Source organism: Melozone crissalis, unplaced genomic scaffold (genome assembly GCF_028551555.1).
Source record: "Melozone crissalis strain CALT ecotype California unplaced genomic scaffold, PUWL_Pcris_2 ptg000013l_1, whole genome shotgun sequence".
Taxonomy (NCBI): domain Eukaryota; kingdom Metazoa; phylum Chordata; class Aves; order Passeriformes; family Passerellidae; genus Melozone; species Melozone crissalis.
In genome coordinates this window covers 60433986-60459982 of record NW_026535791.1, presented here as the reverse complement: position 1 = coordinate 60459982, position 25997 = coordinate 60433986, and the positions used below count along the sequence as shown (strand labels likewise).

General features: G+C 39.8%; 1 protein-coding gene across 3 annotated transcripts in view; it reads left to right on the top strand.

Annotated features, from left to right (window-relative positions):
* The window catches only part of MAP7D2 (MAP7 domain containing 2), an 81463-nt gene that overhangs the window by 34338 nt on the left and 21128 nt on the right, over positions 1-25997 (top strand). The window contains exons 2-6 of one of the 3 annotated variants that reach the window (XM_054271518.1): positions 10517-10594; positions 13752-13915; positions 20817-20931; positions 21837-21935; positions 23878-23988. In XM_054271518.1, the coding sequence (XP_054127493.1) occupies positions 10517-10594; positions 13752-13915; positions 20817-20931; positions 21837-21935; positions 23878-23988 (567 nt within the window). Of the gene's footprint in view, positions 1-10516; positions 10595-13751; positions 13916-20374; positions 20627-20816; positions 20932-21836; positions 21936-23877; positions 23989-25997 lie in introns of those variants that run through there. The other 2 variants (XM_054271520.1, XM_054271519.1) reach the window with 2 other exon arrangements.

The window sequence follows — 25997 nt, the reverse complement described above, 5'->3', positions numbered from 1 at the left end:
CTTTTTGAGATTTGAAAAATCAGTGGATGCATAATCCACTCACCTCTCTTGTGTGGAAAGTTTGAGTTTGGTAAATTATCTTTATAATTCTGTAGGTTAAGAGCTCCATGAATAGTGTGATTTGTGTTCTGAGTTTGCATAAACAGCTAATATAATTTATACTGGAACTCTGAATAATCCTCTGAGAAATTAGGAATTAAACACAGATGTAGGTTTTGGGGTGCTAAAAAGGCAGACTTAATCTTTTTTACATTTGGTAACATATTGACTCTCCAAATAAATTCCACTAAAGATCATTGGTTCACATGACTCATTCAAGGGATGCAGAAATGTTCAGCCTTATTTGTGTGTCTGTCCATCTCCTTGCTGTCTCTTGCCCTTGAAAAATAATCTTCCAAGTACTAACCTAATAGATCTAAGGTCTTCTGTTTCCATAAAATGCAAACATTGTCAGAATGGAGCAGGATTTAGGCAAGGGGGATGAGTCCCAATGTGTCTCAGTTGTCACTGTTCCCTCACTGACCTGGACTCCTTCAACACCAGCCCCGTGTGCAGATGGGCTTGCCTGGGTCAGTGTGAAGGCAGTTTTTACTTTGGCATATTTCCTAAACTTCTAGAAGCTCCAAGTAATTCAGATCCTTTATTTTCAGATCCCTTTCAAGGGTAAGAGTGGAATGAGGTTCTTGCTTTTGGAGCTCTGCCCTTCAGGAGGCTTGATTGGTTTCTAACAGAGGCAATTAACACTTTGTGTGCACAGTGGCCAATGTTAAAATGTTGGACCAAGAACAATCATAATAAATAATTGTTCAGGAATGCATACATATGTACAAAAGGATGTATGTAAATGTAATATTTTGTTCTCTGGGGCAGAGAGGTTGCCAGCACATGGTCAGGTCTCAGCAGTGTTTTGCAGGTGGACCTGCATGCACTGAAAGCTTTGTGCTTGGAATTCCTTGAATGTCAGAAGCTCACAGCTAAAGCACAAGTAGAAAAGTAAGCAGAAATCCCAGCAAGGACATTAGCTCTTGATGGAAGACCTAGAATGATTAGATTCTCAGACGAGACTGACTGCATAAGTGCCAGAGGGAAAAAAGATCATATTCTGGATTTAAAAGGGTATTTGGAGCCCACCACTAAATTACGTGCATTATTACGAATTATGTGTAGGGGCCAAGACTGGGGATGCAAAACCAGGAGCATGTGTGGAATGCACTTTGATAAATTGACATTGACCATAAACATAATTAAAACTGTATGACTATGTATGTCCATACATAACATTATAAATATCATCTATGTTGGTGTAGTTCATCTACTAAAATGCAAGAAAAAACTTTGAAGCAAACATTTAATTGTTAAAGCTTTTCTTCCATATGAGGGTTTACTGTGCATGTTCCTAGAATAAATTGTTTTGATTTTGATAGTCAGTGGGTGTTCTCCCTGAAATAAATGACTGGGAAATATAATTAGTGTGAAGCACAGCAAAAGCAACATTTTAACTGTTGCTCCTGAGCTTAGCCAAGCCCACAGAGGATGAAGTTCACTTGATCATGTGTGCTGTGGATTAATCAGCTTTGCTTCTTTTTATTTTGGAAGCTTTTGCCAAATCACAGGGCAAATGTGCTTCTTACGTCTGATGCCTGTAGCTGCTTCTATTTGGAATAATACATTGTTTCAGCAATGCTTGAGGTGTGGGTAGAGCAAAGTGGAGGTTACTTAGGTCAGTCCTTGATAGCTACATGTAGTGTTGGTAAGTCATCAACACTTTCTTTTGATAGATATATATATGTATAAATGGAAAATTGCAAATGGATTCTTCTTTTGTTAAATGCTTTGTATTCACTTTGTGGACCACAAAGAGCAGAACTAAAGCATCCTGAAACTTTCTCCAAATCTTCACTCATGGAGGACAGAGTATAGTGGTAGATGAAGGTAATGTTAACAATTTAATTTTACTATCTAGGGAAAAAAATTTCGTTGTGCTGGCAACACCTCACGCCTCCGTAAGCATTGTTAGGAACCAAGAGTGTTTTCTTGGTTCTCTAACTGTATCTTTGCTGCAACTCGGAGCAAATCCCAAAGCACCAGTGTCTCTTTTGCAGTTTCTATGAAATAAGACTTGAAATGAAAACAGAGCTAGTAAAAGGAGTCTACAGAACCATCCCTGTACATACATGTGCAATGGAAGGTTGATGGTCTGTGTTGCACTGTACAAATTGCCACCTCTGAAGTGGTCATGCACCAAGCCTCTGTCACCCAAGTGTGAGCCTTTGATTTGTAGATTTTTCTTTTGTTTTATCATTTCTTCTGGGATTGTCCTAATTTTTTTAAAGAACAATTTATGAGAGCATACTGACAAATGCTTGTCATTTTCACTTCAGGTCCAAAAGAGAAATTTCTCGCTCAAAGTGTAGAAGCAAGGTGTAAATTTTTGTCATGTTTTAGTTTGGGTACCTAGACATAGAGGTTAATCACCAGTTTGATTATAGGATTTTAAAAAAATCTTTATTGGCTGCCCCATCTGCAGACAGTCAGTTTGCTGCAGAGATCCATGGCCTGCAAAAAGGCTGCAGTGGAAGGCAGGATGTACAGGGACTGCTGGGGTTTCCTCCAAAATGCTGTCCTGTGACCCTTGAGTCAGCTGAAATTAGAGATTTGCAGCTGCTATGGACTGGTGCTGTGAGCAGGAGCTCTGGCAGCACAAGAATGGCCTTCAGCAGCGCACTTCAGTGCCTTGAGCTGGGCAACTTGACATGTTCCAGGTAGCTGCCACAGTGGGGAAATCATTCCAGCTTCCCTCTTGTCCGTGAAGCTGAATTGGAATGCTGGGTGCTGCTGTGGGGGTGCCTGGCCTGCAGGTGGAGGCAGGACAGCCCCCCCTGCAGAGGGGAAGGTTGCTGGGGCTGCTCGGCCACAGAGCCTGAGGACAGGAGCTGAGCCCAGTGTGCTGCAGGTTACCTGGGTGCTCACATCTGGGAGCTCTCTGTGTTCTACAGACAATATTGGCAAGTGCTGGCTCCTGCCCCCCTTGGCTTTAAATGTGTTTAGATGTGCAGAGTGAGGTGCTGCTGTGAAGGCTGGGTGAGGTGTTCAGCAGGAGGAGGAGCTCTGGTGCCCCCAGAGCAGCCCCTCAGGGCAGCCCAGCTCAGCTCCTCACCCACCGGGGGCTGCCCAAGGCTTCCCCAGCTCTGCCTGCCTGGGCACGGGGAGCAGCTCAGGGCTCCCTGCCTTTGGCTGTCACTGGAGAGTGCAACACAGCAGTGACATTGGAAAAACCACCAAAGCATGAGATCACTATTCAGTGCCACACACCAACAAAGCCAATTAACTTGAGCAGGAAGTGGGGTTTAATGTGCATTTGGGGATTACAAGCCAGTGGAGGTGGGAGAAATGGGTACTTGCAGTCCCCATCTGCTCTGCTCGTGCTAAAAATAGCTGAATTGCTCAGTGAGATGCTACTGTTTCACTAAGCTCTGGTTATCTAATACCTAATAATCAATATATAACATCAGCAGATGTTGATAGATGTGTATTGTCAGTCCAGAAACTTTTAATTAGAAATTGAATTGTGCTAGACTACACTATACACATAAATACAGCTATACATGTTCATGTGTGTTAAATCTGAGAGAAAGACACTGTAAAGCACTGGTTAAACCTTCTGACTCCTTTCTGCCTGAGAGATTACAGAAGTACATAAATAAAACATCAGGGTAGAATACACATTGGACAGAGTGCTGCTGACTACACCTATGCACTGTAGATCCAAAGCTTTTCTCCTTTTGGTAACAAAAATTGTTACAAATAAATGGAATTTCTTTCATTTTGATGTATATCTTGTTATATATATTATTTATTTATATATATATAAAATATATATAAATAAATAAAATTATATATATAATATAAAATATAAAATTTTATATATATATATGTTATATATATTTTGTTCCTAAAATGAGGCTGTTCAGATTGAATTTAGTGTGATGGAGAAACAATTCTATCTGATCCTATAAAGTTTCCCTTAAATAATTTGGACAAAATAACTGTGACCTGAGGTCTGCTGTCTTCCACTGAGGCTTTTTCTTGCAAAAGTCAAAGTGCAGTGAACCAGGCAAGGGATGTCTACAGTACTTATAGCTACTCTCCTTCCAAAAAATGAATTTTCCATTCAGTATGATAGTACATGAGTGATAGGACCTTTTTTCAGATTTGGGTGGGGTAAGCATGGGCTTCCTGATCCTAACAAGGTATTTCCATATCTTCTGTTTTAACACAAGTCATTCTGCTGAAGTCAGTGAAACTAGTCTGTGCAAGTTTATCAATGCATAAACTGCAAATACAAGTTGGGACTATTGCTGATTCAGGAGATAGGCAGTAAGTGAATGAAAGAAGAAAAGTGTTTCAGCCATGGGAAAAAAATTTCAATTTGAAATGTTTATAGCTTTGGGGTTCATAGGTTTGCTTGTTGTTTTAGTGTAAAATTTCAAGCTAGTGCCACCTTGGCAAACCCTAGAAGTTTCAGAATGTTAATTGTGGATTAGAAACAGTATTTTTTGTGAGGTTTTTTGTTGTTTGTTTGTTTGTTTTTTTAATGTTGTTTGTTTGGGTTTGTTTGTTTGTTTTTTTCCTTTCCAGAATGCACAGTGTAAAAAGTTGCTGGGCAGGCTGTAGAAAGGATGATCCTACCTATAGATGCCACATGGGTTTAGGGGTGTTTGAAAAATACAGCTGTAAATGTTCATGTGTGTTAAATCTGTGAGAAAGACATTGTCAAGAACTGGTTAAGCCTCTGGACTCCTTTCTGCCTGAGAGGTTGTGGAAGCACATGAATAAAACATCAGTGTAGGAAACAGTGGTACTGCTTGGTATGGGCTGTGGGGGGCTGTATAGCAGGGACCTGTTCAGTAAACTAAATAAATAATAACACTAGATTAATTATATAGTGTTTTCATAAGTAAAAGCATTCTGCCAATGTATCTTACCATTCTCTGAGTGCTCTTGAGGTGCATCTGCTGTGTCTGCCTCATACTGGAGTCTCCTTGGGGCACTCTTAGGGCTGCACACACATTTGTACACAATCCCATGGAGCTAATTAGGTGTCTGTGGGCTCGTGCAAAACTGAGAACATTAATATTTTAGCAATTTTTTCCTCCCCATGTAGTAATTAAGATATTTATGTTAATATATGTGATGACAAAATGATGTATTTATATTCTGTGTATTGTTTCAAGGTTATTTGGCCAGCATTTTGGAGCAATTTCACCCTAAACTTAAATAAACATACCAGTAGGATATATTTTGCTACTGCAGCCTTTGTGTAAGTATGTTTTACAGCTGAAGTTCTTCATTCAAATGGGTAATTTGAAAATGCAGGGTGGGGGAGCAGGAGCATAAGGCAGGTGTCCTTGTTGTTTAACCAGAGCATGAAGTCCCCAACAGCTTCTCTGTTCTATCTGCCAGGCCACCTCTCAGACAATTAGCCTGGGGTTCTGAAATGTCACTGTGCTTGGCAACTGTTTGTCTTTAATGACTTCATCCACTTAACATCTTTATAACAACAAATAACCATCCTGGTATTTTAATTAGACAAAATGGACAATGCTGCTTTTTCTTTTCTGGTTATATTTGAAATCCAGCCTGGCAAATCTAAAAATAAGTATCTGAAACTGGGGGAATTCTGATTCTTTGTAATAAGATTTTTGAATGCCATAGAATAAAAAGCTTTTTAATTAAAGAAAATGTGAAAAAGATAATTGTCAAAAAGGACAATTCACTAAATCTTACTGAACCTACCTGCAAAGCTCTTGTGGTGTTTGCATGTTGCCTCTACCTGAAAACCTCTCAGCTTTAAAATTAAAATTTAGGAAAAGTGCCTTTTGCCAATAGAGATTGCCATCCATGTACAGTCACACACAGCTTTGTAATTCTTTTTCCCCTCCAAGTATAGTTAATAGCTGAAAACCTGAACATTTCTTCAATCGGGAATACCCAGAGGGAAACAATGACAGGTGGAAAATGTCTGTTCATTATTGTCTCAAAGAACAGTCCCAAGAGAGACAAAGCAGATTTCAGGGAGCAGAGTGTCAATTTTATAGATGAAGATTTTTTGAAACAAGAGTTTGCCAGCAGTGCAGTGGGTGTAAGTGCAGTGGTGACCCAGGCAAGGCTGCCCACTGGCAGAACTGCATCCAAACTGGGAAATTTCACAGATTCAGCAGCATCACTGCATATTGTGGCAAAGGTCTAAAAGTGCTGGACAATGCCAGGTAGAATGGACAAAGGTGTAAATGTCCTGAATGTGGTCATGCAGGATGGCCAAAGGTCTCGGTGTGTGGAACACTGCTGTGTAGAGCTGGTCTCAGATGCCCAGCTGACATTTCTTCTGTCATGGTGCCCAACAAGGACTTCAATATCTGCTGTGTATAAATATATTGTGAAACCAAATACCATGGGGTATTAGAGAGGATAGATGGGGGTGTGGGTTCAATAACAAAATGGAAAAAAAATTAATAGAAACCTTACCTGCTGACAATTACTCAGGTGTGAATTTCAGGAGAGGAGCTGCCCAAGCAGCCTGTTGGTCCTTTTGAAATGTAGCCTCAGCTTCCACTAACCTAATTGTCCTGCTTGGGTACTTGTTTTCTCACCAAAAACAGGATATGGATTTTCAAAGACAGAGCTTGCTATGTCTCATCAGGAGAGGACAGCCTTCCTCTGTCTTGAGCAACCACCAAGAGGCTTCACAAGCAGGATGTGGAGCAGAGCAGTGTGTGTGGACATGTTCTGGCACTGTTTCATCAGTCTGAATAGGTTTACCTTGCCCATAAAAAAGAGGTGAAGCAGTGATTAACATGTTGGGTTTTACTTCTGTGAATATTTATTTTCAGGGAACATGGAAGTATTGAAGGAATCCTGCAGCATCAGCTGTTACATTATTGCTGCAGGTCTGCTGCTGACATTTGAACTGGTTTTATGTTATGGTCTTTTTCTTTAGAGATGCTCATTGTAACAAAATCCCAGATGAACAGCTGGCCCTCCTCAATCAAAAAATGAGGCACAATCTCAAGGAATTAGCCCAGTGCCTAAGTACATGCCTTAGAGAGTGGGGACTGTGCAAAGGACTTTTGGGGAGGGCTGGGAGATCGAGTAATAAGCAGAAGCAATTTGTACGTGTGCATTTCCTGAGAGTAAAATGTTGGATCTTATTATTTGAGCAGTTTCCTTATTCCTCTGCAAGTCTGGGAATAAACATTTATTAGGGAATTTTCTGCCAGTATCCCTTTGTATTCATTACTCTGGTTGGCAGAAGAACAGCCAGCCTGCATTTACATCTGACTCTTAAACATGTTGTTAGCTGTTACGTGCCTCTCTAAGTGAGGGATCAGAGGCTTAGCTGTAAATATGAGGAAGGCTCAGGATAAAGCTGCGTATACAGACTTAACCCGAGGTCACAGCTCAGTGAGAGCGCCTTTGCCGTGGGGTTTTGTTGTTCATTGAGACCTTCTCCTGCCCTCTGCTGGCAGTTCCCTGCTAGGGGACAGGGATGCCCAAACACCATTCCCGGGATAGTTACCTGTGCCAGCTTGCTGCTTGCAATCTGCTTTGCCAGAGGGATTTGAATTCCTGTCATTAATGAAATTCCTTGCCACAGGTAACTGCTGTGCCCACTGCATTTATAATGCTATCTGAATGTTATATGAAGATGCATAAAGTACAATCATTTTGGTCTTTGAAAATCATCTCAATGTACAAGCAAGCGATCACCCAGGGTTCAGTTATTCTGTCCTTCAAAACTCTATTTACTTTCTGAAGTAAAGTTTCTGATTTTTGGCAGGCATGCTGATTTGCAAAGTCAAGTACTTGAGTTCAGAAATGCCAGCATTGAGGATACCTGTGCTATTTTAATGCTACTCTTGCCATCTTGTGTTTGATGCCTGTATGTATTAGAATGCAGTTTTCCTCCACTGTTTTATTGGTGGGTTTTGTTTTTTTTTTCATGTTGGTGTATTGCATATGTAATAATCATAATTCCATGTATTTGTAGTTTCACCTGTGACATAGCCAAGTGTGGAATACAGTTCTCCAAAAAGCCTTTAAATATAGTTTTGTCTACTTTTCAGTTTCAGAAAGAATAATAACTTTGAACTTAGTTCAACTCTTATGCCCTGAATGAATAAGCAAAGGGACCTAAAAGGAAAAAGTGTAATATACATGTAAGAACAGACAAAATAAAAATTGTACAGACTGTTTCAATTTGGATACATCCTTGTTCCTTTAATATGTGACATCACAACTTTGATCATCTTATAGTATTTTCTGAATTGGGTTGAGATATTCAAATGCTTGAGAAAGCTAACCTGAAAAATTGTGCATCAGCTTTGGATAGCAATGGGGTTGTGAGCAAGGCTTTTAGGTCCACTTTTACCAGTTGTGTTTGTGAAGCAATCAAAGTGGAGATGAGTTAGCTGTGATTTTATTGATAGGCATAATGGGATGCATTTTTGCTGGTGGATTTCTGAGATCATTACTGTAAGCCAGGAGAGTGATGAGAATCAGTGCAGGATTTTGTGAACATAGTTCATGGACATGAACTCTCTTGCTGTTCCTTTCCATCCCTCCATTTATCCCCATTCTAATTTCTGTACTTTAGGTTCCACCTCTCCATCTGAGTTACATCCTTTTCACAGAAGATCTTAACTCGTGCCTCGCTTTGTTTCTTTCCTTCTCCAGCCTCCTTGTTCTCAAGCTCAGTCTTCTATCTTTGGGCTTTTGATCCACCAGAATTTCACATCCCTCTCCTGCTTCTAGCCTGAGTTGTAGGTTTTATGTTTGTTTGACTTTAAGGCCACTGAAAAGCTTTCCATTGGAGCTGTAAAATACCTGTGCTGATTCACCTTCTTGGCTACTTACTGCAGGCCCTTTCAAAGCAGTAACAAACCTTTGCCATGGCTGCTTTACTGAGCTGCCACCTCTTGTCTCCTTCTTTCTTGTCAAATCTGAAAATAAATATCAGCCAAGTGAGCAAGCAAGTGGACTAGTATAGAAGTAGGATGAGTCTTTGGAAATAAATAAATAAATATGTATTTGACCCACAAATTGAGTTGTAATTAACCAGCTGGGAGCTATAATCACATTTTTCCAGGGGCCTGGCTGCCTTCAGGTAATTGCAGTCTGTGTGTGCTGAGGAGGATTAGAGATGGTCTTTGAAGGTGCTGCTAGGGGAAAAAGCAAGCTGTTATTGTAATGGGGGACAGCTGAGACCTGCCTTTGTTGCTGAGGCCACTGAGGCTGGCTTTCACCTTTCCTACACAACTGTGCATTTTAGAGAAAGGTACTTCCTATGCAAAATCCTTGCTCCCACAGACAGGATATCTTTGGAAAGGAACCTGCAAGTGTGATGTTTTAGGAAGGTAGTTGGGGTTACAGTCTATGTAAGTTTTCCATTCATATTTATCTGATAAAATTAACAGGTGCAGTTCTCAGAGCAAAAGGAAGGGGACCTAATTAGAATTCAGTAACTCAGTAGGGAGCCCAGCTAATGACTGCAAATGATGTAAACTGTGCCGTGAGACACCATGCCTGTTTGCACTGCTTACACCTCAGGAGATCCTGAGCAGGGAGGGAAGGGAGGGCACTGGAGGTGTTTTAAGAGGATGCCATCCCCTGGATGGTCTGTCAAGGTACTCACTGGTGACCTTTTTCCTGCTGTTGCAGAAGGTCCATCTTAGGTCCCTTTGATGCTTGTTCCAGGGCATGCAGGCTGGTGACCCTGAGGCACCTGGTGTGTCACACTCTGCCTTCCTGCCTCCTTAAATTGGGCCTTTCAGCTGCTCATGCTGTGCAAAGAGCTGGGGTGTCAGAATCCCAGACACATCCTTACAAACCATCCTTAGGCAACCTGGTCCTAGACAAGTATCTTACTTTTAGATACCAACTCCAGGAGGAAACAGTGTTTCCTGCCTGGGAAAGAGGGCAGCAGGGCTGCTGCTTCTGTAGCCTCATCCAGCAGTAATTGCTGGTTGTTGAAATGCTGAGCAAGCAAGGAAACTGGGGGGCTGTGGTCCTTTAAATATAAAGGCTGGGACTCCATAGCTGCTCACTGCTTTTCTGAGCTACCTTTTCCTACCTAGCCAAAACATTTAAAAGGAGCTTGTTAACAAAGATAAATGCATGTTAATTGCATCCTTACCGTTTTTCCCAAGAAAGTTTCAGGTTCTGAAACAAACACTAACAGCATGCTTGTTTGCTCTGAGAAGAGGAGTCAGGCATTTGCAGTGAGGAGCCGTGCTTGGAGTTCAGCAGTGAGTGGGAGACTGTGCTCAAGAGGTGCCCAAATCCCAGCTCATTAACCTGCCCACATACAAGAGCAAAATTGGTTTTGTTATTGGAGTTGTTAAATGCAGTAGTTATGATTTCTTTTTGATGGATTCTTTTAATTTCTTTTGGATCCTTCTTTAGTTTTGCTTAACAGCTTTTTAAGGCTTTTTTTTTTTTTCCCTCCTTCTGTCTTCAGCTATTGATGGATTTCTAAAAACTGATGAAAGACAAAGACTGGCAAAGGAAAGAAGAGAGGAAAGGGAGAAATACCTTGGTAAGTTGGCAGGAGGTGTATCTATTATTTATATACACTTTTAATAGGCTTAACTAACTAACATAGCATTTTTTGTGTTCTGATTTTTTTCTTGTTGTTCAGTCTGTTCCTGTTCTTTACCACTTCTTTTAACTTAAATTATAAAAGATAATATTCTTGCATTTCCAGTCAAATATTTTGTATTTTATATTTACAAGTTTACTTTCTTCTTTGATTTCTGTGCCTTTGAATATAGGTTTATGTTCAAGATACTGCTGTTATGATTGTGATTTGTGAAAATCCCAAATAAGCCTTGAATAATACTCAGAAAAATATGTAAGATGATTTGATAAAGCAACTTCAATTTTAATCTCTTTGGTTTTAGCCATATTGAAATATATAATAGAGTTTTTAAGTGCAGCATTAAATTGTGTACTTTTCTGGAAGTTGTAAAGTGGTTAATCTTTCAGGAGAATGCTTATGTTATTCAGGAACTGAAGAATGTTTTTTATCAATGATTTCAGATTTTGTTTAAAACAATTGCTTATTTTTAATCTATTAACATGACTAGGGAAATGTTGAGAGAATTTTAAAATAGATATGTAAAAAGTATAAATATATATTTAAGGGGAGTGGGTGTATACACAATTAAAACATACATATATATATATACACGTAAATTTAAATTTTCTGTTCAACATTGATTTGGACTTCCTATATCTCTCTGTGTATATAAAAAGGTGTGAAACAGTTAACTTCACTTTTCCTCGTGGTAATGACAGGAAAGATCAGTAGCACTGTTCCTAGAGATAACCTGGCAATACCTAGCAGAAGGAATTGTCAGAGTTTTATGATTTTTGCAAAATTTAAGGTATATTTTGAGGAAATGTCAACTAAACAAGTATGGGCACCTGTCAAAATAATCATAGGAAAATACTGTTTTTCTTGCAAGAAATAAACAAACTGTTGACTATTTCTTTGCAAAGTCTGGGGCTTGAGACCAGCGACTTGACATTTTTTCATTACCATGGCCTTGGTCCGCACGATTCCTTTTGGTAATTTGGTAAAAATCTGCTGCTCTTTAGTACTTAATCTTGCCCAAGCTTCTGTCTATCTGGAATTTACTTCTCTTCCAGGTATGCTCAGTGTAGGCTATTCTCTTCTTTCCTTCTGATTATCCCTTCTTTTCTGGTTCCCAAGAAAGTGATATGGTGATTAGATTGGAAAGGACTCAGAGTAGAAAAGATGAAAAGGAAACTGAAACCTGGAGATTTTGGGAGTGGTTGGCCCAGGGGATTTGGAAGGTGGTGTCTGCAATTTTCTCCCAGACATCATATATGCCTCCTGGAAGCATAATTCTTAAGACCATTTCTGTAGTGGGGAGCTTTGAGTTTTGGTCACAGTTTGATTGTGAGAATTTTCTTTTAGAAGTTCAGAAAAAAGCAGCCTGTTCCCCCAAGGGTCAGCTCTTTGAGCAGTCAGCAGGTACTGTACAGCAATATGAAGTAACTTTTTCACCTGAGCCAAAACTCATTAATCAGTGGTTTAGCATCCCTAAATTAAGCAACAAGAATTGTACATGTGTCCATGATGACAGAATTGTTTACTTCTTTGTCCAGAATCAGTCCCAGGTTTCACCTACTTACTCAGAAGGTAATCTTAGCACAATCTCTGGACACCTCACTTTATTTTTGGTTTTTATGGACTCCAGCATGCTTTGTCACCTGCTCTACCTGATGTGGCTAGCAGTTGGAGCAATTCATGCCTGGTCACTTGTTATCCACTGTCTCTGAGGTAACTTTTTCTGTTGACAAGTCTGAACTTCATGCATTCAGTCCAGGTTCACTGCATCACTGACACTCCCCTCATACTGCCCTGTCTTGAGTGAGGATGATGAGTGAATTTTCATAGGACAGAAGGGGAGGACAACACCAACTGTATTTCTGACAAGAATGAGCTAGAAGATGTTCTGGAAAGCAGGCTGGATTTGAGGAAGAAGTATTGTAGAAGGATTCTGTATTCAAGGGAAAGAAATGGAATGTTGGAAAAGGATCTGGGTGTTGGGAAGACTCTGGCTTTCACCCAGGGGAGAGAGGATGGAGTGGGGCTAAGAGGGACAGAAAGTCACAGCTGTGGTTAAAGCCTGGGGGCAGGAACTGAGGGGAAAAGGCTGATCTGGAATGGCTGGACAAGAGCCTAGGAACAGTGGGAGAGTTGGAAGGATGATGATGTGCTGCAAAAGGAAACAGGAACTGAAGAAACACAGGCATAAGTGAGCAGGAAGAAGGACTAGCTCTTGTATAAACACTGTTAATTCTGGCTTTCCCTGACTTTCATGTTCTTAGCCTAGCAATATTCCCTCTTTGATATTGGCTGTATGTGTGTTGGTATGTGACACTACAGGCTTGTGTGTATCTAGGCATGTTTACAGACCTCCTCTTTCCTGCCTTTTTATGGAATACACTTGCATGGGAAATGGATTTTACCTCTCAATTTGCCACGATAACTCCTGCTACTTGTTTTATGTACACCTGGAGCAGCAGTCCAGTATCTGTTGTTGCAGTCTGAGTTTCTGAAACATCAGGGTAATGTCCCATGAAGATTATTCCTCCAGCTGGAATAAACAGCTGGGCAAAACCTCAGTAACAGAATAATTTTTTTTTATATTAAAAGGCAGAAGTGGCACCAAATCATGAGCTGAAAGATGTATTTTCAAAACTTCATAGAAAACAGCATATGTTGTTTACATGTGTCTATTTCAAAGGCAGCTCTGTAATAAGAAGCACGGTTTTAAAGAAGTCCCAAGGGCTTTTGCTTCAACAAATACAGCTGATTTCCTTCAAAGATTACTAGGAGCAGTATGTCTGAAAAAATAATTTGGCTTTAAGCTACAGAGGGACTTGAAACATAAAAAAAATTGCTAATTTGTTCTGTACACTATTTTTTACATAGATAAGGGGTACAAACTGGCACCTTGTGTACAAGGGCTTCCCTCTTTATGTATTGCTTAGGTTTACTAATCATTTCAGCACTTCTGTCCACTATATTTTTAATCTCAGTCAACTAAAACCCTGTGTACTTGCATTTGTTGTTTTTCACTATTGTTTCATGTTACCAAATAATTTTAAAAGAGAAGAGCATTTGCCTGATATGAAATGCACCTTTTTCTCTGCACAAGCTGCTAGGGAGCAGCAGATACTGGAGAAGGAGAGAAGAGCAAAACTTCAGTATGAGAAGCAAATGGAGGAGCGATGGAGAAGGCTGGAGGAGCAGAGGCAGAGAGAGGAGCAGAAGAGAGCAGCTGTTGAAGAAAAGCGGAGACAAAAGCTTAAAGAGGAGGAGGTGAGGTCCCCTGGGAGATGTATGGCAGCACTGAACAGGGCTGAATATTGACATGCATTAAACCATGGGGGGTGGGAGCAGGACTGGAGACATGGGAGCAATTACTGCAGGAGCTGCAAAGCACATCACCACAGCTGTAAGGAGTCTACCACTGTACATCAAAAACACTTTCCAAAACAATTTTTTAAATTTTTATGATCTCCTAGAATAGTCATCTACCATTGCTAACATATCTGGGACTCTGATTGTCAAATATAAAACACCACCTTTCTGGAAAGAAGTCTTTAAAGATGAGTGTTTCCAAAAAGGGAAAGATTCTTCTTACTGTTCTGTTTACTGTCCATGAAAAAGAAATAATGTGTTGTTCCATTTTTCCTCGGTGACAGAAACTCAGAAATTTGTACTTAAAGCAGTGAAGAATCTAGACTGTTTTCAAATTCTAACATAAAACAGAATCACATATTTTTAAGCATCTTCATGCCCTTCCTCTCTTCTAGGCTCCCTGCTGAGATCATTTAAGGTTCTTTTTTTGCTCTAGTGAGTCCAATTTCTGGTGCAGCTCTCTGAATGCAGGGTGTGTGTGTATATCTCTGCATGACATTATGTGGAGAACACTAGCACTGCTACCCGCAACTGATAAAGAATTAATGATTTTTGGAAAAGGGGGCAGTGGTTTAAAAAAAAAAAAAAGCCCAAAGAAAATATTTCCTTAATTCCTGGAGAAAAAAAAGCTTTAGAAATCCACAGTTCTTAACCTCCATTTTTCTGCCCCCCTATCCTTTCACCAAAATAACTTTGCAAAACAGGTAAAACACTTCTTGTGCATGATTTCACAATAACATACAGCTATTCATTGAATTTTTTGTTTGATTTTGCACTTTACTTGAAGAGAAGATTGCATCCTGTCATTTGTTGTTCAACTTTAACATACTCATTGTGGCTTCTATGTAATGGCAGAGAATTGATTTAAAAATATTTTGTTATGTGTTTTGTTTTAAATTCTTTTAAGAAAAATGAGAAAAAACTGAAACAAAGGGTAGGAGGTCTCTCTCTTGTGGTAACAGCATTGAAGTCATGTGCTCCTTCCCCAGCATTTCCTGCTGTAATAACCTTCTGCAGCTAAGCAAAATCAATTCCCTTTGTGAGGGTTGTAAGGGGAAGGGGCAGAAAAACCCTCTGTTCAAAATATTCAGCAGAGCAGGTCAGAAAGGCAGAGAGGTGTAGGAAGAGCAAGTATCCACCAGTTTTCCCTGCATCATTCATGGTTTGCCTTTGCTGCAGAAATGAGAGCAGAGTTGTTGGATGTGAGAGGCAGTGACAGGTCAGACCCAAGGCGTCTGTTTAGTGGGGGCCGACCCCATCTCCTGTAGTGGCCTCCTGTACTTCCCCAGAGATGGAATAAGAGCCTGAGCACTCTGTGATGCTTTTCCCAAGCAGCAGTGAGCCTGATCCAGCTCCTCAGGACCCTGCACGTGTGAGGGCAGGCTTCTGTAATGGTGAGGGAGAGGCTGATTCCCAGTGTTCAGTCATGGTGTGAGTACCACTCCTAGCTCTGCTCAGCAGGCTGGTCCCTTATGCTTAAAGTGTCCAAAGTCTTTTTTGGCAGCTGAAGCAGGCCTGGAACTGGATTCTTTCCCTTTCCTTCCCACTCCTCTACTCCCCCAGGCTGAGGAGTCTGAGAGAAGGTTGTGTGGGCAGAAGGACAGGAGAGGATGCTTGTTTGTTTGGGGATGGATTAAACCTGTGGGAGGAAAGTTCAGAAGCCTCAGAAGAGGATGCACAGGGGAATAATCTATAGAACAGGGGAGAGTGAGAGAAGAAGGAAAATGGGAATAGAAGGCATCCCTCCTAGCTTGCCTTCACAGTTTCTTGTCCTTCATTTTTCAAATTCTGTTTGAATTTTGCTAAAGGATCTGCCAGTTTAGTTCCACCATCCCCAACTCTTGTTATTGTGATGGACCCCTCAAACTCTCGTGCATAATAACTGTGGAGGTCTGAGTAAGGATGGTGATGAACTTGCAGCTCCCTGGGCATTTGAGTTACTCACTGCTTGTGAGTAATTTTGGCTATTTAAGACTGTCTTTACTGGAAGAGCTTTGAACATGTATTTCCCCCACCTGGGGTGTGGGGGTGGATGTGCCCTGCCAGAGAGCCAGTGTGTGCTGCACCATCTTCTCAGTGTTTCTCCTTTTAAGACCAGTTAACACTGGCTGGGTACTGGACTACCCATTTTACTTGCTCATCAGGTGTCTGAAATGACAAGTAGAGAGATTTTCTTGCTCTCTGTCTTACTGGTTGTCCTTTATAGTTTGCTTGAATTATTTTTCCTTGTCTTTTAAACAGAGCAGAAAGTAGTGCACATTCATGATAGGAAGAGGTGATATAAATCTCTCTGTGCAAAATACTGTTGTTGCATTTGAAAGAATCTGAGAGGAATAGATCTTAACAAACTGGTGGGGACTTGTTGGCTCCTATATCAGAGCATCCTGTGCTCGACTGTTTTGCTTACAAAGGACTTCTTAAAGTGGTGGCTAAAATTTGATTTATTTTGCTTAGTTTTCCCCCTCTACAATGCCAGATAAAGGATGATGGTTTTAAACTCTCTCTTGGTAGAAATCAAGGTATTCTGTCAGAGTTTTTTGGGGCTGCTGGAGGTTGTTGCAGAGCACAGTAAAAGTGTCAGATTCTTCAGAAGGAACTGAATAAATAATGTTTAGAAATTATTCTGTTTATATTGACTGCATCTTTCTTATCTACAGAGGTCTTCAGTATCACTGCCCTTCCCTTCGTATTACTTTTAAAGCTGTGCACTTCTTTCAGTAAAAGCAGCTCTACAGAAGTGATTTAAAAGTTTCTTTTTACAGGGAACTAGACAAAAATAAAGCTAGTGCTTTTTCAGTTAAAGTAATTCTTTTCCCTTTCCTGTCTTGAACTTCCATGTAACTTGGAAATACCTTGTTAATAGATGTCTAGCTGTAGACAGGTTATTGAGAAGAGATTGTCTTGGTGCATGTGCACTTTGTTACATTTGTAAATAGTATGTGTTTTGGCGCAAAAGAGTGAAAAACTCTTAAGATGATGTAGCTTTAATTACTTCCTGTACTCCACTCCAAAGATGAAGCCAACTGATAATCTCAGGAAACAGTGAGCTACTTGCATACAGTGCTATATGTAAAATGAGGAGAAAGAGATGGTTTGGACCTCTTTCAGATGTTTGTCTTGTAGATATAAGGAGATTGGTTTAGAATTATTTGCACAAATTATTTTAAGTCAAAATACTTAAAACATTTTTTTATTCCTTGTCACATCTGTGTTATATTTTACACAGAAAAAAGGAAATAACTTATTTGTGAGAAAACAAGTCATTTGACTGCGTTTTTAGGGGTGGGATTTTGTTTGCTTTTAATTCAGACAGTACAAGTGCTTATTCTATTGCTCAGGCTGAGGAAAATTTACATGAGTAACTGGATTTTGGAAAGTAATGTGTATTTTAGATGTTAGCAGTAGATGGCTCTCTATTGTGATTTTATTCATTCTTAGTTTAACCTACATGCAGTGCTTGTGCATGATAAAGTTTGTTGTGAAAATTCAGTATATCTTGAGAGCAGACATTGTTTCCTCTATCTGTAGCTGTTAGAGCTCCCAAATGAGATCACATGCGTAGTCTGATATGATTTCAAGAAAGTGCTTCACCGAGAACATAGACTGGAAGGGTTTTCCGCATTGTTTGCTGATAAAGGAAAGCTTTGTCTTGTGGTTTAGTTTTCATCATGGAACAAATTATTAATGTATGAGTTGTTTATGCTATGCTTGCTTATGTCTTATTATTTTCTTTGGCTTTTTAGTTCTGTGCCAACTTAAAATGCTTTTAATAACTATCCTTTCTTTGTGAAAAGCAGCCTTCGTATTGTTCTTTATCTAACCTATATCTGCAGAGGTTTTGTGAGTTTTAATAATTGTATTCTATAGTAGTCTAATGAAAGGTTCTTTGCAAATGAAAATGAATGATCCTCTCCAAATAATGTAACTGAAGATTTCAACCTCAGATTGTAGGTAGCATGGGCTTTCAAATGTGTATGAAATGTAATTTAATGTCTTTAATCTATTTCAGCATGAATTTTATTCTTGAAACAATATTTTGATAGTAGGTGGTATAAGTGTATTCTGTGTTTTGCAAACTACAGAATATTGCTTACTCCAAGCTTTGTTAAAAACCCTCAAACAAGACAGCAAACAGAAATAATTGAAACATGACTGCTTTAGTCTTATATTTTTTGATTAATGAATAACAATATTCATTAGAAATGGAAAAAAAAAAGGTTCTGGGTAAGAGTATACTTTAATGAGAAAGAAATGGGAGGGTGATTTTCCTTGGTAAAAAATGTGGGTAGAAGGATAGACTAGGGCAAGCCGCATAGTAGAAGAAAGTGGTGAAAAGAGGCACACTGCAGAGAGGAACTGGTGATGAAATATGTGAGGTTTGGAAAGACTAACAAAAGGGGCTCAAACAGAATTAGGTTAGAGAGGTGGAGAGCTAAAGGTGAAAAAGCACAAACTTGTAAACAAAGCCTGCGCACACAGGATTTAAATTTGAAATTTGTATCATGAAGTAGTAAGAGAAGAAAGAAATTCTGTAACAAACTAAAGCAGAGGGGACTGACTTCAGATTCCAGAGAATGGAAAAAGATTGTTTCCTTTTCACCGGCAGGGTGTGTGTAAGAAGGGAATGGGGTGTTCAGGCTGTGGGGGTTTCTGTGCTCTTGCAGAAGAGGCTGCGCTTGAGCCTTGTGGTGCTTCCTTCATTTGCTCTGTAGGGACAAGGAAAGAGACAGAGCTCTCATTTTCATGCCTGCCTGGACACTGATGGCACTGAGTAGACAGAGGAGGGGGATGAAGCGGGGGAGGGAGCAGAGGAGCAGCTGCCTGCTCTCAGTGGCCTTTGAATGATGTTACCTGATAGACCGTGAGCTCACAGCACCACTGAAAGCTCCTCTTCCTGGGCACAGCAGCAGAAACAGCAGGGTGGGTCACCTGGCCAAAAGGTAACAGGGACAGGAGAGCTGGGAATGATAGAGGGTGCAAGAATTTCCTTTCTTCACTCTTTGTATAGAGGGTAATAGAATATTTTATAGTGCAAGTGATTTGTAATAAAATTAGAAGAGAGCTTAAAGATTAAAAGGTAGTGGCTTGCTGTTGATACTGATGGATAACTGGTAGCAGGGTTGGGTGAGGTGGAAAAAATAAGCTCAGAAATAAATTCCTGAAAGTCATGGTAGTAGAAAAGAGTCTTCAAAGATGTGGAAGAGGCAGAAATATATTTTAGATAACCAGAAGTAGATGAGGGGACATCAGGCAATGTAGAAAGTCAGTGACCAGGGTCAGAAGCCCTGGAGGGTAAGACAAAGTTTACAGGTACGTGTATAAAGTATGGAGGTTACTGGAGGTGCCTGATGTTAGGGTCTGATGTGCTGGAGGAGCTCCATCAGAGACAACTGGCTCAGCACCAGTGCAGAGCCTGGAGGAAACACACTTAAACAAAGACTGAAATTTTTTGGTAAAATAGCTCAGGAAAGCCAGACCAAAGGTATTAATCAGTGAGAGAAAGTAATCTGGCCAAGAGATGTATGAAGGGTTTTCCACACAATTTATCTGAGCTGCCAAAAGATATTGGAGTTAAAAATCAAAATGGGTATGATGTAATCACAGGAGCCTGCAGGATCCAGCTTGAAGTGGATAAGAGTGGGAGTTTTATACTAGACCAAAAGGACATAGCAAAGGTAATAAGGAATAGCACCAAAAATACTAATAGGATCAAAGGGCTAAAACTAGCTGGGGCAGGAGCTGGAGGCAGCAAGAGTAGACTTATCTTTCACAGTAGGGGTTGGGCTGCTGAAATGTGAGGGTGAGGAGGTTGCCAGATGAGAATGAGGTGCTGGGAGGAGGAAGGGAAGAGGCTGTTAGATGATGGAATTGTGGGTGGGGAAGAACCACATTTTATCTGCTTGAAAGGAGGAAAAGAAAAAGTGCAGGGATCATTGCCACAACAATAAATCACTGAGAAACTAGCAGAGGGAGGAGGTGGGAATGAAACTCAGTGGAGGTTTTTGAGAGTCAAGAGGTGATGGAGAGGGAATAAAGTGACCATATTTAGCTGTAAGTTAAAGGTAGAGCAAGATTTGGGGAGAGAAAAAATTAATTCTGTTCTTCCCCCTGTGAAAATCCTAACTCATGGAGAAGAACATGGGAGTGGCAGGGGGATAAAGGAAATCTTGGGAGCAGTATGAGGTAGGCATGCACTAAAATAAATCCACAGAGAAGAAAAAAAATCAGAAGATCTTAAATGCCTAGATTTAAGAAACATAAAAGAAGAAAGGAGGGAGTTTTTGTAAAAATAAATAAATAAGTAGGGCATCCTGCAAAGTAACCTACTTTGGGTTTGAAGTGATCATTTATCTGAGTGACTAGGTGGAGCCACTGGCATTGCAGCAATTTAACTGTGCTCAGAAAGGGATGGGAAAAAATTCTGATGTCTGCATAGACAAGAAGGAGTTAATGCTTGGTGAGCATTATTCTTATACAAATTAAGTCCAGAGCACAGCAGCAGCCTCACCAGCAGGAGCAGATGCTAGGCAGTGATGCAACCTGTGTTATTTACTTAGGCCTCTGTAGTGACCTCAGTGGCTTGCAGACAAAGGATACTCATATCTGGAGGTAGGTAGCATGCTGATCCCTTCTTTATTCAGTTCTTTTTCTTTTATTGTGAGCAAGCTCCTGTAAGCATCTTGTGTGGAGCAACAGGGAGACTGTGTATTTTTAGCGTGGTTTCAGCAGGCAGGGGAAGGAAGCCCCCAGAGAACTGACTGGGATTTGTGTCTGACTGGGGTTTGTACCAAATTCCCAGGAGCGTTTAGAAGCCATGATGCGCCGGTCCCTCGAACGCAGCCAGCAGCTGGAACAGAAGCAGAAGCGATGGTCGTGGGGAGGAGCACTGGCTGCAGGCTCAGGAGGCAGAGATGGTGAGTGAAACAGGCTGCCTGCATTGCAGATCTGCAAGTGCAAAATGCATGAGATTGTGGAGATAGTAAGTACGATGGGTTTAGAGTCAGGGTGGTACCGCTGCCTTGGGGCGTGAGTAAGTGCTTTGTAATTGCTTGCCGGGCTTCCTCTCCCTAATACCTTCTGTGGAGACAGGTTCCTCCTAACTTTAGGAATGCAGATCGTTTTAATAGAGTAAGCAGAATCAGTTTGGAGGATGCTAAATGCTAAAATTAAAATTGGTGCACTGTCTCCCTTAATAGCTTCTTCCACATTGTCTTCTCCTGCACACAGTTAGCAAATTTAATATTCACCAAAGGACTGAGCGCTGTCTAAGGCTTGCAAAAGATGTTCTGTTTTTGTTTAGTACTTCTAAAAACCTGATGGGAATTTCTAGATGACTATGCAGCATGTGCAGTTTAAAATAGTTTGTGTTTTTTCCCCATGTACATTCTGTTACTGCTATTTTGGCTTTGGCTTCAGAGGAAATTCCTTTTATTACATAATGAGTCATGTGCTGCTTTTATATTTCAGAAAGGTGCATGTTTTCTCTTTTAAATCATAAAATTTATTTGAATTTATCAGGTTTGAATAAACTGATGTGATAGGGAAAAACATCCATGTTTGGGTGTTGATGAAATATAACAATTACTCTCTTTTAAACAGTGTTTAAGTATACTTAACTTTAAAAAGACAAACTGTTTCATATCATAGTTTTCGTGATATGTCATTAAAAAAGCCAGGAAATTATAATAATGAAAAAAGTCTTATACTTTGAGAAAGAAACCAGTTTTCTTTGTGATACAGTTTGTGCTTAATTCCAGCTCCCCCAACTTATTCAGTAATTTCTTTCACCTCTTTTTGCTCTGATTTCTCTGCTGTGTAGGTGAATCAGAAAATACCCCACCCCCTGTTCTAGGTTTAGCTGCCAACACCCTTCCTCCAGACCCTGTGACCTCTACTGCTCCTGCTGATTCCTTCAATGGTATTTCAGAGAATCACAGTACCATTGTGTCTTGTTTATAACTGTTCTAATCACTGTAACCCATCCACTGATTCTTGTTCTTCTTAATCACTGTTTTCTTATCATTTCAGTCTGCTACTCTACAGCATTACCCTTAGTGATGTAGACCAGTGTCTTTTAATTTCCTTTTAATTTTGCCATGGTGGAGCAGTGCATGCCTCACATTCCAGCATAATAGAGGCATTTCATGGTTTTCTCAGTAACTGTAGACTTCTACTGCTCAGATTTTAATTTTTTTCAATTCTGTGGGTGCTCTGTGTGTGTGTGTGTAATTACATGTATATTTGACAGTTCTAATGGATGTGCGCAGGTGCTGTTGAGAAAAATTTCAGTTGCACAGTAAGAAAATGTGTTATGAAGACCATGTTTCATTAAAACAGCCCTCTTTTTCTATCTCAAGGGCCTTCTGCAATATTTTGAGAACAAGCAAATTTGGTACAAACAGCCATGTTATGTTTTCAGCTTCCTAGAACAAATTATGACCAACTCAAGTGGTTGACATTGTTTAAGCAATCATGTTTTCTATTATTCAGGTTTAGTTTGTTTTTGTTTTTTGTTTTTGTGGGGTTTTTTTAGTGGTGTTTTATTTGTGGTTTTTTTATTATTATTATTCCCATAAAAGGGTTCTGAAGTATGAGTTCTCCAAACTAACAAATGGATTGCATGTAGGAATTCAAATTGAAAATGTGATTTCATGATTGCAAATGTACTTGGTAGTTTGAAAAGAAAACACAGCCTGTGCTTTTGAGAAGTAGGTTTGTTCTCTCCCCCAAAGGAGGACTTGTTTGGCTATTACTCCTGCAGAATTCACAGTAAATACTGTTCTGCCTATGATCTCACAGAATTAATATTTCTGTGCAAACATATTCAATTTTTTTACTGATTGTTGTTCATATGCAAAGATATTTGCCTGTGCAACTGATGTTTTGCAGCATACCAGCATTATATATGCATTTTTAAAAAAGGAAATGTAGTGAATTGCATTGTTTACTGTAGCAGATGCAGCCAAATCTTGGAAACCCCACTAAGGCAATGATTTGGTGGACATAATAGGGAATGCAGTAACCTAGAAGATGCAGAATTAAGGTCACATACATGTCTCTAGCTGAAAATTAGTTTTGATTTTGAAAGAAATAAAATTCAAATGTAGGGGACAAAGCGTCTGTGCTTTTAGCTTCTGTGTATCATACAGTGATCATGACGTACTAGTACTCTGCTAATACTTGAATAAGATTTCTCTTTCATTCACTTGAATAAATCCCAAGGTAGGAAATTTATATTATGCTCAAGCAGACTTTATCAAATAGTATTTCAGAAGAAAAATACCAAAAAACCTCTGGTTTTTTGTTTGTTTGTTTGTTTTCTTTAGTTCTTCTCAAGCACAAAAAGATAAAGCCAAATGGCTGATGCCAGCTCAGTCATTAAAACAGTGAGGTCTTATATAGATGCACAAATGTTGCTTATGTCATTTTCTTATTAGAGTAATGTCTGATGTGAACTTCAGCTCTTCCAGACTGAAGGTAGAGGGGAGGGGGAATGAAGACGAGCTCAGAGTTGCCATGTGTGCAGTTTGTTTTCTTTGGGTAACTTTATGCTTGTGCTGATATATAATTATTTATCAGTGTCAGTATAAAAAATAGGCTTTTGTGAAACTGGAATGTGAAATTCACAAGCAGAAAAGCTGCATGCCAAAGCATGTGTCACAGGGTGCTGGTCCTCAGTGGTCACAAAGAGCTCATCTCATGTGCCCGCTGCTCTCTGTGAAGAGAGCTGCGGCCACAATCTTCGTGCCAGTTCAGCGCTATCATCAGTGCAAGGCCACAAGTACAGATGCAAGGTTAATTTTTGGAGTTTATCAACGCTGTGGTGTGAATACAAATATCTTCAATGCGTTTTTCTGCAGCATGTGACAAACTTTCAGCTTCTACAATGAATCTGCCAAAGCAAATGGAGTCGCCGATCAGTAAACGCCTCTCGTCCTCCACGGCGGCCATAACGCACTCCCCCGACAGAGGCAAGTGAACCTGCTGGTCTCCTGCCAGCATCAGCTCTCCTTCTGCTTAGAGCACTTCTGCTCCGTAGAGCTTTGGGCTTTGCTTATGTCTGTTATTCAAACATCTGAGAGATTCTGTCTTAATAGCATGGTTCTGCAGCCTGTCCCAAGGCTGTGCTGCCTGCTGGAGATCATAGTCCAGCACAAATGCCATGGGCTTTTACTGATTCTTTTCCAAATTTTGATACTCCAGCAAACCAGGTTGTAACTACAGGCTGCGACTGCAGCAATTTCCTTTAACTGTATTGCTTGTGACCTTCTATCAAAATAAGGAAAAACAAGCAAAGCAACGGTGTAGCCTGGCAGTAGATATGGGGGGATATGTCTGATGAGCCACCTGGGAGACTTCAATCTGGTGACCAGAGTTGTAGAGCCCCTTAATTTCGTACGAAACTGATCCTCAAGTGACTCCACAAAAGATGATGAAGATGATCATCTTGTAGGATTAGTGGTTGCTAAACACTACAAAGGGGACTGAAGGGTTTATCTCACTGTGAACTCTTTGACTGCAGCAATTTCCTTTAACTGTATTGCTTGTGACCTTCTATCAAAATAAGGAAAAACAAGCAAAGCAACGGTGTAGCCTGGCAGTAGATATGGGGGGATATGTCTGATGAGCCACCTGGGAGACTTCAATCTGGTGACCAGAGTTGTAGAGCCCCTTAATTTCGTACGAAACTGATCCTCAAGTGACTCCACAAAAGATGATGAAGATGATCATCTTGTAGGATTAGTGGTTGCTAAACACTACAAAGGGGACTGAAGGGTTTATCTCACTGTGAACTCTTTGGATTTTTTTAGGTTTATGTTGTGTTTTATTTAGGTTTTATTTCTTTCTACCCCTTTTTTTTTAAGTCTAATGGGAAAAAATATATTTACTGAAATAAATTATGGAGGTTTGTTTCTAGAATGAGAAAGAGAAGGTAAATTTATTTTAATTTTTGAATTGCTTAAGCTCATCAGAAGCTTTGAGGTTATTATGACAGATGGCTATATATACATGTAATAGGAACATCTATATATATGTCTTATATAGTTGACACTTATATTTCTGGAGCAGGAAGTAATGCAGGCATATTGTATAAATAAGACTTACGTAACATGGTGAGATGGCAGATTTCAAATGCAGTCCCAGCACGGGTGGCACATCAGTGAGCAGCTGAGCTGTTTACCAAGTGTTTTACCTTTCCTGCTGGGGAAGAAGACAAACTTTTTTAGTGCTGAGTCATGAAAGCAACCATTTTGCAGAATGTAACATGCCTCTTGAGTAAAATCAACATACAACATGAGCTTAACCTTACAGTGTGTAGTGCATCAGTGGGAAACTTAAAACAATGGAGAAATTAGAAGGTTTTTTTTAGAGGGAATGAAAATTATCTTCAAGTATTTTAAATCTCAGAAAGTTCTAGAATATTTTGTCATTTCATTTCATCATTTCATCATTTTGTTTCAGTTATTTCAATGTAACATTGTTTTATTTCTTTGCATTTTAAATTTTATTTTATTTGCTCCCATCCTTCAGCTCACCGCATGCATCTTAGTCCAATGGAAAACTTTATTGTTTCTCGACTGCTGACTCCCACACAGTCATCTTTAGCCAGAAGCAGAAGTACATTAATGCTTTCTGAGCAGTACAATACTCCAGGTAAAAATGTGACTTCATCACTTTGAAACCACTGAAGTATGTTTTAGCTGCATTTATGTAGCTGCTGGAAGAAACAGAGTACTATGAAACAAATGGCAATTTACAGGATACTGTAAAATCAATGATGAAGTAAGTTGTTTCAGATAGTAGTGTATTTAAAATCTTTGAAAAGCACATTATCTTGTCTGTGCTATTCTGAATACCTATTTTAGAAAAAAAAATCATTAATACTGCAGACTATCAAGAAAATAATATATTCATTTAAGAAACAGGTTTTTAGACAAGGATGTGACAACTCTCGGAGGCTTTGGTTGATTTATTAATG